Source organism: Seriola lalandi, unplaced genomic scaffold, assembly GCF_002814215.2.
Source record: "Seriola lalandi dorsalis isolate HSWRI2012SDOR001 ecotype SW California unplaced genomic scaffold, Sedor1 jcf7180002054579, whole genome shotgun sequence".
In the NCBI taxonomy this organism is placed as follows: Eukaryota; Metazoa; Chordata; class Actinopteri; order Carangiformes; family Carangidae; genus Seriola; species Seriola lalandi.
This window is the reverse complement of record NW_019525132.1, coordinates 534,948-548,601: the sequence shown is the minus strand read 5'-3', so window position 1 is coordinate 548,601 and position 13,654 is coordinate 534,948. Positions and strand designations below refer to the sequence as shown.

At 40.2% G+C, this 13,654-nt stretch overlaps 2 protein-coding genes and 1 long non-coding RNA gene across 6 annotated transcripts in view; 1 reads left to right on the top strand and 2 right to left on the bottom strand.

Annotated features, from left to right (window-relative positions):
- adipor2 (adiponectin receptor 2) overlaps positions 1–971 on the bottom strand; it is a 29,947-nt gene extending 28,976 nt beyond the window's left edge. Inside the window, exon 1 of the mRNA XM_023417979.2 lies at positions 831–971. The gene's annotated coding sequence lies outside the window, so the exon portion shown is untranslated. The remainder of the gene's footprint in view (positions 1–830) is intronic.
- Positions 972–8,981: 8,010 nt separating this feature from the next.
- The window catches only part of wnt5b (wingless-type MMTV integration site family, member 5b), an 83,063-nt gene continuing 78,390 nt past the window's right edge, over positions 8,982–13,654 (bottom strand). For all 4 annotated transcript variants that reach the window (XM_087177048.1, XM_023417963.2, XM_023417964.2 and 1 more), the window contains 2 exons: positions 12,088–12,246; positions 8,982–11,973 (listed from right to left, as the gene is read on the bottom strand). In XM_087177048.1, the coding sequence (XP_087033174.1) occupies positions 11,674–11,973; positions 12,088–12,246 (459 nt within the window). In that variant the 3' untranslated portion in view covers positions 8,982–11,673. The remainder of the gene's footprint in view (positions 11,974–12,087; positions 12,247–13,654) is intronic.
- Positions 10,420–12,075, top strand: LOC147818458 (uncharacterized). The gene is made up of 3 exons (XR_015437937.1): positions 10,420–10,557; positions 10,933–11,006; positions 11,801–12,075. It is a non-coding gene; the product is annotated as an uncharacterized LOC147818458 (long non-coding RNA).

The following is a 13,654-nucleotide window of genomic DNA, read 5'->3' as shown; positions in this document are numbered from 1 at the left end:
TTTAGAAACAAGATGAGCAACAGCAGAACAGTCAAGTTATTAAATAAATTAGCCTTTACAGCAGCTACACGCATCAACAATATGATAATAGAGGCTCTCTCAACCGTTCACTTAAAAACACAAACACATTTTTGTGCACAAAAATAGCCACACTAACCAATGATGTAAACTCAGGCAGACATAGAGTACACAGGAGTCAACACAACACTGGCGAGCAAGCAAGACAAAGAAACCCAAAACTCCAGCCAGACTACCTTCTTGTTGACAGCGACAATACGTTCACTTCCAACACAAGAAACACACAAAGGAGGGTTTCTATATGTATACCGCTAAGCTGCTGCAATAATATTTCACCTTAGATTTCACAGAAGCTGTTCTGTGAAGATAAAAAATAAGAAGCAGACTGCAGCCCGTCGACAGGCTGTGATGAGGGTTTGTTTACACCGACCTAGCGAGCTGGCTAGTCCGCTAACAAGAGCTGCCACATCCGAAAGAAGCCAGTTAACTATTGAACAGAGCTTGTATTTATTTTGACAGCTTCCCACATCGACCTATCTGCCTTTATACATACCAAATACGGGCTACTTGTCGATATTAATGCTTCGTGAAGAGAAAGCAATGCTGTGTTTTCTCGCTGGCTAGCAGATTATGCTTCTCTGTTGTTTTGACAGCCAGAATTAGCTGTATAGCAAAGCTGCTAGCTGGCAGGTTACATTCAGAGAGGCGCTAACGTTACGCTAGGAAAGTCCTAGGTGAATTTAACAGTCTGAAACAAGACAGAACAACAAAAATAAAAATGTACACTAGCAAATGCCAGTTGTATTATTCACCTGGTCCTGGTGTCTGAAGATGAATCCGTCCCCTGGGTAATGTAACTCAGTTAACAGAGAGTTGTAGTCGCCGCTCTGCTCCTCTGGACTCTGAACATTTACTGACTGTCGATGGACCAGACTTGACTAAGAGACGTCGGTGGGAAGCAGTCAGTGCGTGACGCCGCTCGCATGAGCGACACACAGCCAATCAAATCGCTCAATGAAAATAAACGACCAATTATTGACAACCAGGAACAGGAAGACAAATATTAGCAACGTTTTTGTAGTTTTAAACGCTGACAAATTCCACGAGGTAAAAATATGAAAAATGCGTGGATATACCATTATTCTGAGCTGAAACTTATAAACGTGGTTAAATAGATATTATATGAGCTATGCCTTTCTGCATTTATATTTAGGGGGGGGGGGGTTATTTACGTTGACTACAGTTTTTCAGTTACAAACTTGTTTGGCAAGATGTAATCATGTCGATTTTATGCAAGTTTCGACAGTGTTTGGTCAACCTGAATTTCGAGTCCAGTCAGAGCAGACAGTATATTATGATTATCCCAAAATCCAAACAGACGTTTTCCAATTGCTTGTTTCATCCCATAATCCAAAACTTAGAGATATTAAATTTATAAAGATATATAATAAAAAGGAAATCCTGATTTATAAGAGGCAAATATTTTGTGTTTTTGCTGATTTACAATTTAAATGATTAATTGAGCATAAGATTTGCTGACAATATTCATTATCTTTCAATCAGCTGTTTACTGTTTCAATATTAATATGTATGTTACCAATACAATGCATTCTAAAGTTATTCTGTCATTGTAATAATATTAGAAATAATTATTTGGCAGCACTCATATTATAAATCCTCACCGCATGTATTGAGAAACTACACATTATAATGAAAGAGGTGCAGGTGGCGTGACAGTGTGACCACACCACCAGATAAGGGAGTATACAGTGTGATAAAAACGACTTCATGCTGAGAATCACCCCACTGTTGTATCATCTGCTGTCCGTCCTCTCTGCTCTCCTGGCCTGGGGTGTAGCTATATATCCATGGGTGTACACACACACACACACACACGTACATGCACACACATGCACACAAACCACCCTGCTGTGCCACAATTATGGCTCTGATTACATGATTGTGCAAATGGATTTATTGTGATGCAAGGCTTTGGCAGCTGGGTGTGTTGCTAAACTCAGCACAGTTCAGCAGACTTTCATTAGTCTGGTTAATCAGGTACACAGTCTCACCCCTAAACACGTTCTACAACTTTTTCAACAAATATCTTTTTGTTTGCAGGAAAGGAGAGGCCACAGAAATAACATTCTGAAGAGGTGGCGCTAAAAATGTTGAAAATCTTGCTGCCATTGCTTTACTGATGCAGATGAATGTATTTCAGTGTGTGACGTTACCTTGATACTTTGCCCTGGTTATTGTTGTATGATTGTGGGGCCATGATTTTATCTTATCATATCTTATCTGGTTGATAAGAATTGTTGATGGTGGGTGAAGTTTTATTGTCTTTGAATTATAGGATATTCTATTGGTTTCTGTGTAGTTTATGGAGGGAAATCTGAAAACAACTTTACAATATAGCATGAAATGATATAACTATACAGATAAAGTTGGAAGAGAACTTGATGTGACTGACTTACTCACTCAACACACTCACTCTTACAGCACCTCACATAACTTATAATGACTTGAAAATTATTTTTACATAACTCATTTACTCAACACACAGTTTTACTGACTAAGCCTTTTTCAGCTTATCGGTTGAACTGGCTGGCTGGTGTAGAGTTCAGCTCCCTCTGCCTGACTTTCTGTCTACATTCATGGTTCAAGTAATAGATTTTTTTACAGTATAAGTTAAGTGTCTTTTGAGTTTTGAGCCAAGGACTCAGTGTATGCAGGCACATTATGATGTGATTTTAGAATTGTCTGGTGCTGATAGTGTGGTTTAGCATTTTTCTCTGAAGACACACGATAAAGTGCTTAAATATATGGAATGGTTGGTTCCTTTAAAATAACCTGCTCTAGGAATTTGTCTCAGTCATCCTGCTTTCTCCTGAGAAAAGCAGATAATACAGAATGACTAATAGCTGGCCAGATATCAGAAAAGAAAACATGATATATCAGCATCATGGTCAGTGTCATTTATCAGCATTTCCCTGAATTCACTTCATCAGACTCCATCATCCTCTTACAAAGGGTAATTTATTAATTTTGTTTTCTGCTATATGCTTTTGATATGTTAAGTTCGAGACGTGTATTTCCTCTTGCTCGTTCCAGTGTTTACGTGATGCAAATGCTTGAGCAAATGATCCAATATGCTGCTAAACATGGCAACTCGCTGGTTACAAAAAGGAGACCTTCAGCTCCACAGCCCACCAGTAAACTCACTGTGTAAGGCGACATTACACTGCAGTTGGCAGAGCATCGCAGTTTGTTTGCATAACATTGATTTCTGATTGCACCATGTTCACATTGCTAATCCTGCATTTTAAATGTGTCTTTGTTGCTCTGTCTGTGTCTGTGTGGGAACATGTGTGCAAACCCCTCCTTGGGTAATGTGGACATTTAGCTAATCTGGTGGTGATTATTTAAGATGGCTGGACTTGGTTCAAGAGTCAATCAGAATTGGCCAATGTGTCTATAAACCTGTGTACAATATGCACACACAAAATATGTGTGTAAAATGTGAATAAAGATATTAAGTGGAATATCTCTACCACCACTTGTACTTGTTGTACAGTGCACACAATATGGTTCAGACACAGAGGTCAGAAGTAGACTTCCATTAGCATTTGCAAGTATTTAAAACGAATACAGAAGACATTAAAACATTTAAACATACAATATTGAGAATAACATTAAAGAAATATGTTGAAAGTTAATTTTTTCTGTAGCTTGTTATTAATTTATATAATTTAATTTAATAAAATTTTTGTTAAGTTATATAAAGTAACTTTCCATTAGCTGGTAGTGATGTGTTTGGTGTCTATCAAAGAGATTGTATGTGTTGCTGGAATCCTGTCATCACAAGTCACAACAGGCAGACCACACCTGACATCAGGTGTATGTCTGTTTTGTGTATTTCTTTGTGAAACTATTTATATCAAAAGTGTTTATTAATTCAATTGCTGTCACTTTTGGGTAATAGTTTTAGTTAAAGATGTGTAATAAAAATACCAAATTACAAATTGGGCGATGTTTCTCAAAATCCAAATGCAGCTATGAGCTAACATGTCTTGACACACACTAAACAAATGAAGAAATACAGCTATAAAACTAACTGTAAAGCTACAGTAATAACATCCATGGCAAAACAAGCCTGAATGCAGCGCACATGATCCCACATTTGGTCACTAACTCCCTAATCTAATACACACACACACACACACCCACACACACACACACGTATGCACATGGGGTGTGACAGAGGGGAAGATGGCATGATGTTAACAATTTAACACCAACCACACCTCTTGAGTTCACCACTCTTCATTCTCTCATTCACAGGTCATGGAAAGTTTTAACTATCACCTTATGTAGCCTTCATTTAAGAAGAGTTGTCCTATTGAGACGAACAGAGCAGTTAATAAATTGTTAATTGTGTTGTTAATCATGTGTAAGATGTTAGGTTAATAATGCAGACCATGCTCACTGAATCAATTATGACAATGACAGCTTGAAAAGTCCTGGACTAATGAGGTCCATTATTGTTTCTGTTCAGTGTTTAGATGTATCTGTGTCTTTACCTGCTGGTGGTGCCGGTTAGGAAATTAAGTTTTCATAAAGCCTGGAGTCTTTGCATGCTTTCTGGTGTCACAGTTTGATTTTAATAAACTTTTCATGGTTGCTGCCCTGAATTAGTCAAAGTGGTCTGATGATAGCTTCATTAATAGATTTCATTTTTATTTTGCAGTTTGCATGGGCACTTTGTTAAGTGCTTTTCCAATGAATAGGAGCCCATTGATGAGGGAATTGAGCTTTCAACCCACAGTACATTTAGCACATCTACAGGACCATCCTGTGTGTTGATGTAAAAGCAAATGGATGAATCAGCACAGATAAGTGGCTGAGCATGTGTGTTTGATTTGGTCTTTGAGCTGTGTGTGTTTGACAAAGACATAAGTGACAACTGAACAAGACAGAAACAGAGCAGTTGATACAGAAACAGACTATAAATTAACTGTGCATGTGTGTGTATGTGTGTGTGTGTGTGTGTGTGTGTGTGTGTGTGTGTGTGTGTGTGTGTGTGTGTGTGTGTGTGTATTTGTACGAGAGAGACACAAAATGAGGTTGTGTCTTCTTGACTTCAGCTAATCCAGATCAAAGAGTTCGCCTACGGACGTCTTAACTATAGCAGCTGCTGGCAAATCTACACACACACCACGTGCTCCCATTGTAGAGTTTGCTTCTGGCATCATGTACAGCTACAGTAAAATGTTCAAAAATAGCTTTTTCTCAGCTAGACATCATTGTAAAATAACCATGATCAAAAGTAGTGCTGTATCCTGATGTCTTATGGGGCACAATGTGATCTGTACAATAGAAGATCTTGGCTTCATTTTATCTGCAAAGCTTTGTCTGTTTAAATGTTGTTTTTATCCAGAATGCTCTCCTGCCTCAGCAGTTTTCTCCCACTTGACACAACAGGAGCCACAACCAGAGCTTCATACTTCTCCTCTCGTCCTCGGCCACAGCGAGAACAGGTTGTAGAGGAAATGACCGCATTGTTCAATGCCAGAGAAAAGCACCAAGAGAAGAGAAAAGCTGTTAAGATGTATTGCATAAGCCATTCTTACAGTAATGTAGTTCAGTTGGAAGAAAAACAAAGCATACCGCTAAGCAGGTTAGCACATAATAACATAATAACACATAATTAGCCAGCTGGCTGTGAAACACTAAAAGGTCCTGTATGTAAGAACCAGGGGGGTCATAACAGGACTCAGCTGGGTCCCACTAATGCCACCCATAAACACTGTACTGGTGTTTCAGGCCAGTTTGTGTGCAGATGACCAGAGAGGTGTTTTGTATCAGTGAGCTGCTTAACTGAGGCTCCAGAAAGAGCGCAGTCAAAGCTGCACAGAGCAAGATAAAGGCAGTGTTTATAACCCAGTCCGAACCGCAGGACAGCTCCACATCACCGGACACCTGAGGAGACCCCTCTGTAACACACTGGCCAGAAAGACGCAAATGTCCCCCAAAAAACTTTTCTGAAGTAATGGTGTAGCTTCAACTGTATTTTCTGTCCCAAAGAATGGTGTAAAATGTACAAGATTGACTTGAGGCACAAAAGCTGCATACAAACTGATGGTAAAGTCTGTCCAAGCCCAAGTTCAACGACCCTGCCACGACAATGCTGCATCCACACTTAAAAACAAACGTACTAACTATCCCAACCAGTAATATTCTCATAAGAAAAAACAACCTTATAAAAGACAGATAGCCTCACTCATTGTTGTTTGTTTCAGAGATTTCAAATGATCAGCATCACAACAGCAGATGGCTATCAGGTGAAAAGGATTAAACAGACCATCAGGTTACACTTTCACTGGTCTAATCTTCAGCAAATTCACACACACACAACACACATAGATAAATAACCAAAACATTAATACTAGCTTTTATAGCAATAATCAGCAACAGTCTGCAATGAGAGAGAACATCAAGCACACAGAGAGAGAGAGAGAGACAGAGAGAGACACAGAGAGAGAGAGAGAGAGAGAGAAAGTCCTATGAGTCAGGTGAGGAGGATTACACAGAGACAGTACTGTGGGTCGGTCATGCTGCTCTGGTCAGTGATCTAATCCAATTAGTGGTGAGCAGCTAAAAGTAATGGGATTGTTAGTTAGGTCACTGTACAGACCTGCTTAGCCATGACTGTATGCTTGACATTCAGTGCTAAAAGCTGTTAGAGGTTGTTGAGCATTTTATATTTACATTTACTCCTTTGGCGCCTTGGACACTTTTAAGTGAATTACGAGTAAGGAACTACTCTCAAGCAAGGACACCATGGAGTAAGCACTAAATACTAAATTTGTTCAATAAGGCAAAGTGTGAGGAGATCAGATAAAGAAGTGCACAGTAAGTGCGGGTTAGGTATGTCAAGGTGTTAGAGGTGTTAGGAGAGGAGGTGCTCTCAGAAGAGATGAGTCTTCAAGAGATTCTTAAAGATCGAGAGGGACACACGTGCTCTGATAACATTTGGTAGCTCATTCAACCATCAGGAAACCACAAACAAAAACTGCCTTATGTGCAGGGTTGGCAATGCCAGATGACATTCCTTGGAAGAATGGCCAAGAAAGAGCATAGGGCTGTATGACTGAGTTGAAGTAGATGGGTGTAAAACCAGAAATCACTGCGTGGGCAAGCATTAGTGACTTGAATTTGATTTGGGCGGCCATGTGTAGCCAGAGGATGTCAATGAGCAGCGGAATGACACATGCCCTTTTAGGTTGATCGAAAACCAGATGTGCTGCTGCATTCTGGATCATGTGTGAAGGTTTCACTGTGACCCATTAGAAGGGCATTACAGTACTCGAGGTGAGAGATAACTATGGCCTGTAAGAGCTGGGTGGCATACCGAATCAGGTAAGGCCTGATTTTTCTTATGTTGTATAGAGCAAAGAGGCGCGACTGGGAGACAGATGCAACATGGTCAGAGAAGAACAGCTGGCCTGCAATCATGACATCAACGTTTATTGCAACCTTGAGAGATTAAGAGGCCATTTTTATGATATTGTGATGGACAGATTGATTGGATGACCAAGAGTTCTGTCTGAGAGGGGTTTACCTGAAGGTGCCGTTCCTTCATCCATGTGGATATGTCTGAAAGACAAGCTGGTGCCATGGTGTTATCTGGTGGAAATGACAGGCAATTGGATCCAAGGAGGTGGTGTATATTACAAAGGGAAGTGGCCCAGCATTGAGCCATGGGGCATACCTGCAATTAGGCGATGGGATATGGACGTTTGTCCTTGCTATAGAGATGCCCACAGACAGACAGGAGGTGGGAGAATGTGTAGGTTAGTGGAGAGCACGACCGGGATAGCAGTGAGTTAGGGTTTGATCGAAGTCTGAATGAGAGCCAGTAGTTCAATAGATAGCTGGTTAGCATAAGCAGGAATGAAATTAGCTTTGTAAACTGCTGACTGGCTGTTCCACAACCCATTTGGGAGGGAGGCACATGTAGGTGAGGATTGTTACAATGACCTTCCCCAGATCTCAGTGCCCTTTAGCACAGTGATTTTAAGTTTACCAGTGACAACAGAGTGGAAGCACATATCCTTACAATGCTGAGTACAGACAGAGACTGACAAATCAGAGCAAATAGGACTGTTTACCTTGACAGTGGCTTTGCTCCCTTGATTCGCTGGTTTTCACCTGAGTAGGTCTTCACATGAGGAGAGATTAGCAACACAAAATATTTGTTTTTTTAGGGGTGGGAACTTGGTCACACACCCTGGTTCCCCCCGAAACCCATAACACCTGACCGAAACTGACAACATTAATGCACAGTTAATGTGGCTGAAGTGTTACAACTGCAGTCTCCGCAAAGCTGTGAGCTGTTATAAAGTTATAAAGAGATGTAATCACACTGCTGTTAGCATTGACTCAGCATTGACAAGAGAGTCCAAATAACAAGTGATGTGTTGATGTGAAAATATGAACAGAAAATATAGTTTGAAACACAAACACATTCTCCGCAGAGAGTTACAAACAGCCTGGCATCCACGGAGCAGATGAGGAGTCAAAGAATGGACAAGCTGTTTGTCCATCTGGTGGGATCTGAGTCTCAAGGAGGCGTGAGAAAATAAAGTGAAATCCTAATAAATCAGCCGTAAAAAAAAAAAAAAAAAAAAAAAAATCACACGCTCAAGGGCAAAAAGACTGCATAACACTTAACGATCATACATAACATTTTACTTTTTAGTGTACGAAAACAATACATAGGCTACATATAAACACTTGATGTTGCATTAAACATGAAAACATTATGATCATATGCTTTTGTTGTAATGTAATACTGATTTGATTAAAACTGCTCAACATGGATGGATGCAAAATGCTTTATTTAGTGTCGTTTGAGTTGAGTTTAAATGTAAATATAAAGATTAACTCCAGATTCAGTCTGTGGGGATTCTAATTGTCTTTAATGAAAGTATGCAGTTGAGATATTTAATTATGCACCTGAGAAAATGTGATACCTGGAAAGTGCACACATAAAATTTATCTGGGTAAATTTAAGATTGAACAAATGACCATTTGTGTTTGATTATTTCGACTATATATAAGTGAGGCTTCATAATGAAAACATTCAGAAGACACTTTAGGCAATCATTCCTCCAGAATAAGCGGAGTTTGACCACCTAAAATGTACACCAGTATTAACACTTCTTGCAGTTTTCAGTGGAGCATGTTAGTATCAGGTGATTATGTTGATTCAAAGGCCTCGCAACACAAGCCAAAGACTCAAAACCTTTCTGCTGACTTGAGTGAAAAGTTTTAGTGTCACAGGTGTGATGGCTACAACAGGAATAACAGGAGCTGGAGAATATTTTTGTGACAGGTTTGTGCTCTCCTTGAAAAGTTTGTCATTTAATACAGCACGTCTATTAAAATTCTGCTTCACTATCATGTCTCAAAAGAAGTCGTTCTGATTACTGATTCATCTCCACACATCATTGTAGTAAAATTACTATTGTCAAACCTTTAACCAGTGCTTGAATGACCTGCCATTATTATATCAGTCCATTTCTTAATTCATGACCATTTACCATTTTCAGAAATTCAACAGCTTCTCAGACACTAAACCTGGTTCAGTTTTGTGAATGGCAGTACTGTAATTCTGTGTCTTGTGCTGCATTACTTCCTGTCCCTATTTAGCAACTGTGGCATCATTTTCCAAAACACCCTCTGAATGACAAAGACCTGTCTGTGGTTGTCATGTTGTTGGGGAACAGAGTAAAATGTTGGCTGCGATCAGACTTTTCCAAAAGAACTGCAGCAGACCCAGAAACAGAACAAAGCCTCATTGTCGAAGACTAGTTTATCAAAAGAATACATAGTAATACTCACGTATAAAACATAGAAAACAGAGAATGAAAAACAATAATAAAATATACTTTCTTTTCTGATCTAGTATTTTTTAAAAGTAGCCCATAATAAATTGCAGTCCTTTCTGTTTTTCCGTGCTCACACATTCATTTTTCCACAGCATGTTCAATCCTCTTCTGTCCACTTTGTCCATCAATTGTATTGTATAATAAAGTTACAATATTCTCAACCCAACCTACACAAATTGTAAAAATCCAGGTACAACAGTGTTATAAAATGTTGTATAAATTGTTGGCAAAACTGCCAAATCGACACCACAGGGCTTTTTGTTGACTTAATAAGTTGCATAACAACATGAGATGAAGAGGTCCACTCACAGTGAACGTGTCTCTTAGTGCGGGTTCATTCAGCCAGATACAGCACATTAATCTCACTAATAGAGGTTTCGCTCGCTTCACTGTCAGATGAAGGTCACAGAGCCGGACTGCCGGTGTGAGCTGCTTCTTTAAACAGCCAGCGTGTCAAGATGGCTGCAACCGGCGAGCCTCATTAACCTGCACAGGCACTTGTCAGGTCACAGGCACTGGAAATCTGCTCTGGTAATACAAGGAACAGCAGTAGTTACACTGAGACAAATGGAGAGTGTGTGCTGTAAGTCATTAGTCCGTTTTGACTTGAAGATTAAGTGTTGTTGCTGCACTTTATTGCATTTTTGAGCTGAGATCTACAGCTAGATATCCCTGTGCTTGAGTTTTCCAATCAGCTGTGTAGCTTTGTGATACTGTCTCCTGAATTTGTTGCAAAATAAACCTCCTCTTTTTATTCTTCTTTTAAATTTATTTGACTTTTTCCCTTTTTCTTGATTCCCTCCATTAATTTTTCATTTGTACCCCTGGTAAGTGATTCCTCTTCTGTTGTCTCTCCTCCGTCTGTTTCGGTCTGGTCTTCTTTTTGCATTCCTGTACGTATTGCAGGTGTGTTTGGCAGCGTCAGCACAACCCACGTATGTGAATATTTCTCTTGCAGGGTTAAAGGTCAAAAGGTCTTGGTGACACCACTCAGTCAGCACTCAAATGGCTCCATTCCCACTTGCCAAACAGGTAAACAGGAGTTTTATGGGTCCAAACTGTGTCTCAGGCTTTGAGTCTTTTTAAATAACAAACAGATTTGTATGTTTATTTATTATTTAATTATATATTTATTTCATTTCTCATTTCCTCGTTATCACCTCACACTGTTCATATGTGTCCCCCTTTGTTAGGATCCAGTTGTTCCACCATTCATCCTTGATGCCATTCTTCGTTCATCTGTTTTGCTTGTCCTTCCTTCCTTCCATCCCTCTTTCCTTCAGGGTTGTGATCAGGATATTTTACAGAAAAGCAGAAAGCGATGGCGGAGTGGTGGGAAAACCCAAAATCTCAGAGTCGTCTGAAAAATGTGGAGGGCGTCCACTTCCTCCTCGCTTCCTACTTTTGTTTCTCCTCCCATCCATCTGTTGTTCTTCCTCATTTATCAACTCATCATTCTGCTGTTTACACACAAAAAATGGCCACACAGGTGTTATGCAGCTTGTGCACTTGGTGTGAAAAGGTAGGAGATTAATCTTTGGAGGTGAGAAGGAAAAATGGAACTTATTGTCTTAACTCATCCTGAACAAAACCCTGAAAAATCCCCTTCCTTTCATAAATCCTTCACCCTCCATCATCCCACTGTCCCGCCACTGTCCCCCTCTCCTCCGTTTTCATCCGTCTGTCGTCCGTCAGCGTGCTATTTACACACAAACTGGTCCACGAGCGTCGTGCAGCGTTTGCACTTGACGTAGCAGCACCAGTGGAACTTACAGTGGCAGCGCTCATGCTTGTAGGTCTTGAACTGATCGTATCCTCTGCCGCAGCACATCAGCTCGCAGCCGTCCATGCCCTCCGAGGTTTTGTTGCAGAGACGGCCCTGCGTGCCCAGGGAGCCTGTGGTCTCGTTGCGGAGGCAGTAGTCCGGGCTGGGGTCGATGTAGACCAAGTCCTCCGGGGTCGGTGTGTTGAAGCGTTTGTCGACCAGCTCCAGCTTTCCCTGGATGAGACAAAGGAAGAGATAATTGGTGTAAGATTTACATTTTTTTTGTGTATTTCTGTTCAAGTTTTGGACTCTCTGGAGGGAGATGTGCTTCAGCTATGAATTCAATACCTTGCGTCCAATGCGCATGGCAGCAGCACTGTCGTACTTCTCCTTCAGGAACTCTCCGACACGTCTAAAGTCGGCCAGCTGGAGCCAACATGTCTTCAGACTGCAGGAACCCGAGACGCCGTGACACTTACAGGCCACATTAGCCAGGTTATACACCGCCTGGTGGAGTGAGAGAAAGAGACAGAGGTGATTTCACTCATATGTTTTCTTTATGCCTCATTTTATCTACAGTATATCTGATCCATACAGGGTGAACAGAAAGAAAATCAACTCTAGTGTATTTTTTACACAATAAACTTCAAATATATCCACTCTGACATTTTAGTGTGACAGGAAGCTTCCTAAATGTTAGATGTGTAATAAAATAAACACTTTTGCAGCCTTCCTTGTAAATTAATAAGTGTAACATTAAAAACTATAATAAATAAAAAAATAAAGACATAAAAGCACATAACAATAAATTATGAACATGTACTGTAAGTTCATGCCTCATGAAATTGTCTCACAGTTGGATCTGACCCTGGGCCTGACCCTGAAACCGATGATGTAGATCTGTATTTCCTGCTACGATGCTACCATCTAGTGATGGACATGTGTAACTGCGCCCTCCTGTCAACTATTTATCAAAGTGATGCAGAAGACTCAACAAACTGCCCCTGGATCAGTCAAGGTAAATCCAAGTGGTACATGTTTTAAGTTAAGTTTGGGTCATTTCACAGAGTCACACTCAGCTCAGTTCTTAAGGCAACGTTTGCCAAATTAAATGGGTAGAACAAGTATGTAAGTAAGTAAGTAAGTAAGTAAGAACATGTAGTTCCACATGTGCCAGCTGAGCACTTGTCCATGAACTGCTGGGCTTCCAAAGGGACGTTCCGCCCCCATCCCTCCAAAATAACTTTACACCACAGCTTGAAATCTGGAAATATCCCTGTCTCCGGTTTTCTGTCACCACTGTGCGCTGGTGCAGAACCCGGCTTTCTGTTCACATGTTCAGTCAAACCGATAAACAAAAGTGAAAATGCAAAGCAAAGAAAAACAAAGAAAAGATTTTTTTTTTCTTTTTGCTTATGCTGTTCTCGGACACTGCTGTCGATACTGCTCCACCAAACTAAAACAAACAGCTGACTCAGAATAGAAGGTCTACTGCTAACCAGAGGAAATGAGGCGCTATTGTAAAATTGACTTTCCCACACAGTTCTTATATAGAAAGCAGTCATTTAAAAGAATATGTCGAAGAGACATGGTATTATCTCAGCTAAAAGGTCTGCAGCTTTCCTATAATATGAGAGATCACAGGGTAGATCCACTCATCTGTCTTTAATTTATTACTTTTTTCAAGACACATGCCGCAAATTTCTCTAATTTTTCGAAATCATTTTAGACCATAGAACTGCCTAAATATCTAAGAACATAAACATAAACAAGAACAGGAAACACAAGATTTATTATCCTAGCAACAGCGAACTTTAGGGGAGCTTTACCAGCATTAAGTACACTCACATTCACATGAATTATATACAAGCACTATGTCACTAATCATGCACTGTGTAAAGTACAGACCGCCCCC